The sequence below is a fragment of the Betta splendens genome, chromosome 5, assembly GCF_900634795.4.
Source record: "Betta splendens chromosome 5, fBetSpl5.4, whole genome shotgun sequence".
Classification (NCBI taxonomy): Eukaryota; Metazoa; Chordata; class Actinopteri; order Anabantiformes; family Osphronemidae; genus Betta; species Betta splendens.
The window spans coordinates 9,380,702-9,383,818 of NC_040885.2; the positions used below are offsets into that span (position 1 = coordinate 9,380,702).

A 3,117-nucleotide genomic window follows, 5' to 3' on the forward strand; every position below is an offset into this window, starting at 1 on the left:
TTTCAAACGCCAGCTTTATGTGAAGCAAACGGCCGCGTACGCACACGTTCCGCACGTAGACACCTTCTCAGGAGGCGCCCGACGGGCCAGCCATGCGCTGAGCCCAAGGTGAACCCCTCGCTGACAGTAGCTCTTCCTAATGCTCTTCTTCCTCCGCTACAAACTCAGCGGTTTCCTGCTGTCCGTGCACTGGACGTCACATTTTATACAGACCTCCACCAAAGCCTGGTGCTTGATGTTTGTACCTCTTGACCTCCACATGCCCCTTAGCACGGCCAAGAAACTGATGAACAGTATTAGTCAACGCACACACAGCAAAGTCAGAGTGAAACAGTTACTGGTAGACTTTAAAGGCAAAATGAGAACAGGGGCAAATGGTCTGGTTTTTTTTCTATGAATAAAGGATGACAATGAGGTTTTTGTAACATAATAGGAATCAGCTACAGTTCAGGTTTGTTCCAGCAGATGAACTACAATATAATATTTTAAACTTCACAATAAATCCAAATGATATCATGGTTATCTGGCATTTTAGAAACGTTATGCCAATTTGTTTTGCGTGTGTGTTGTGTGTGTGTTTTATCAATGACTTTAATTCCAGTAGAAAATATAATGTTGATTATCTTTGCATGAACTGTTTAATACTGTTTAAAACCTGTAAATATTTGTTGATTTAGATCTGTTAAAATATGGTGCAGACATTTAATTCATCTAATAATAAAAAGATGAAGCCAAACATGTTTCTTATCATCTGAAGATTTGTTTTTACTTCTGTCTTATTTCACTCACTCAGCCCAAATACATGCAGATCATTATAATTTCAAACAGTGTAAAAATATAAGACTGAATAATTTTTGAACAGGAAACAGGAGAACACTTAATGTACAAAATACTCTTTATTTGCAAAATGATACAAACTTTATTAACATATACATTTATAATGTCAACATAATAAAACATTATCATTAATAAGTAATAAACAACATAAAAAAATATTACACATCAAAATCAGTAATAAGTAAATTCATGCAGTCTCTTTGGTAATAAAATGACCATACAGATGTAAATTATTAGCTTAATTGATTTATGGAGGTTGTACTGTTGGTACTAATTAATGTATCAGAGACATTATTTACTTAAAGTGTATAAAGTATATACACTATCAACACTAGAACCAGGGTGGAAGCAGTGGGTGGAAACAATTTAAACAACATCTTATAACATCTTATATATATATATATATATATATATATATATAAAAGGCTTATTATAATAAGTGTAAATGCATGTTGTTGTGAGCAAACATTTCCTCTCCCTGTTTCACTTCACCTTTAACCCCCTCAAAGATTTGTAAAGAGGTTAGAAGCAGGTTTCAGTACCGGTGAAGCTGCAAACAGCCGCCTGTGTCATCCTCCTACTCGAGCTGAAGCACAGTCCTGCCTGCCGCTGTCCCGAAGCTCTCTGAGGTGCCGGCGTTGGTGAAGGAAGCTGAGGAGTTGCAGCTGTGAGCCGCCTTGGGGTTTCCTCTGCACGCTTTGTACAGGCTCACGGCCTGTCGCCTGAAGTGGTGGTCCAGGAAGACGTAGATGGCCGGATTGACGCAGCTGTTGAGGAACGCCAGGCAGCAGGAGAGCAGCAGGCCGTTCCTCTGCCACCACCGAGCGTCGCAGCTGGGCTCCGCCTTCAGAAGCCGCGAGCCCAGTATGACGGCCTTGAAGACGTTGAAGGGGAGCCAGGACACCACGAAGGCCACGATGATGCACAGGACCATCTTGAGGGAGTGCCTGCGGCGGGCGTCCGCCCGGGGGTTCGCCGAGGCCGCGCAGTGCCTGGTGAGGTGCACGATGATGGTGCCGTAGCACAGCACGATGATGGACACGGGCAGCACGAAGGTGAGGAAGACCATGGTCAAGCTCAGGCCCAGAAAAAACCCAGAGTTTTCGTCCTCCGTGCAGAACGGGCCGTCGCTGGACTCCTTCACCTCCCGGTACATCAGCGACGGGACGCCCAGCGCCAGCGAGCTCGCCCAGACCGCCGCGCACGAGGCGTGCACGCAGCGGCTGCTCCTCATGTACCTGGAGTCCAGCAGCTTCACCACGGCCAGGTAGCGGTCGACGCTCATGCAGGTGAGGAAGAAGATGTTGGAGAAGCGGTTCACGGCGATGACGTAGCTGCTCAGCTTGCACAGCAGGTCGCCGGCCGCCCCGAAGCTCCACGCGCCGCCCTGGCGCGCCGACGCGGCCCACAGCGGCAGCGTGCTGACGAAGACCAGGTCGGCCAGCGCCAGGTTGGCTATGAAGGTGTCCACCAGCCGCCCGCCCCTGCGGCCCCCCCTGCCCACCACGAAGATGACGAACATGTTGCCCAGCATGCCCGTGAAGAATATGATGTAATAGACGACGGGGAGGAAGATGCTGGAGCCACGAAGCCGCGAACCGGGACAGTCCACACCCGATTCCTGCCCGGTGTCGTTGTCAGTGTCGTTGTAGTCGACATATGCGTAATCATAGTCGTCCATTCTGCGTGAAGACGGGAGGCTGCGCAGCTGCTGAATGCGGTGCTGAGGTTATTCTAACCATGTCAACATCAGCTTCTTTGTTTTACACGTGAAACCACAGAAAAAAATAGAAATCCTTCTCTCAGCTCTCCTCCTCCTGCCTCTCAGCGCTGTCTTCAGACTCTGTCTCCCTCCATATCCTGTTGTCTGTGGTTTAGGGGCGACACGAAGGGTTCAATGCAATTTTATTATATAGTTTGTGATTTAAGTTAGAATTTAAAGCTTGATGCTTTATGAGCCACAGCAGCAGGGGTATATATTACAAATGTTAACTCTATTACCGCTCTTATTGCTACATGTATTATTCAGTAATACATGAATATCTTATCCTAATGAATCAATACCATTAATAATATACATCTAATGCTAATGAATCACTACCATTAGACTTATATATACTGACTTATTGACCAGCCGCTAACCTAACCAATTCAGGGTTTAGCACGTTGCAGAGACTACATTAAATGCGTCCATGAGGCTTCTCCGTGGTCACGCTTACACTACACGCACAGAACAGGACAGATTTCCACCTTTTTATATCGTCCACATCAACTGTGTCC

The 3,117-nt window shown here is 46.4% G+C and overlaps 1 protein-coding gene across 1 annotated transcript; it reads right to left on the reverse strand.

Moving 5' to 3' along the window:
* Nucleotides 1–774: 774 nt before the first annotated feature.
* Nucleotides 775–2,603, reverse strand: gpr25 (G protein-coupled receptor 25). The gene is given in 1 exon segment (XM_029151636.3): nucleotides 775–2,603. A coding segment is annotated over 1 exon segment (1,146 nt). The 5' UTR covers nucleotides 2,519–2,603; the 3' UTR covers nucleotides 775–1,372.
* Between the last annotated feature and the right edge of the window lie 514 nt (nucleotides 2,604–3,117).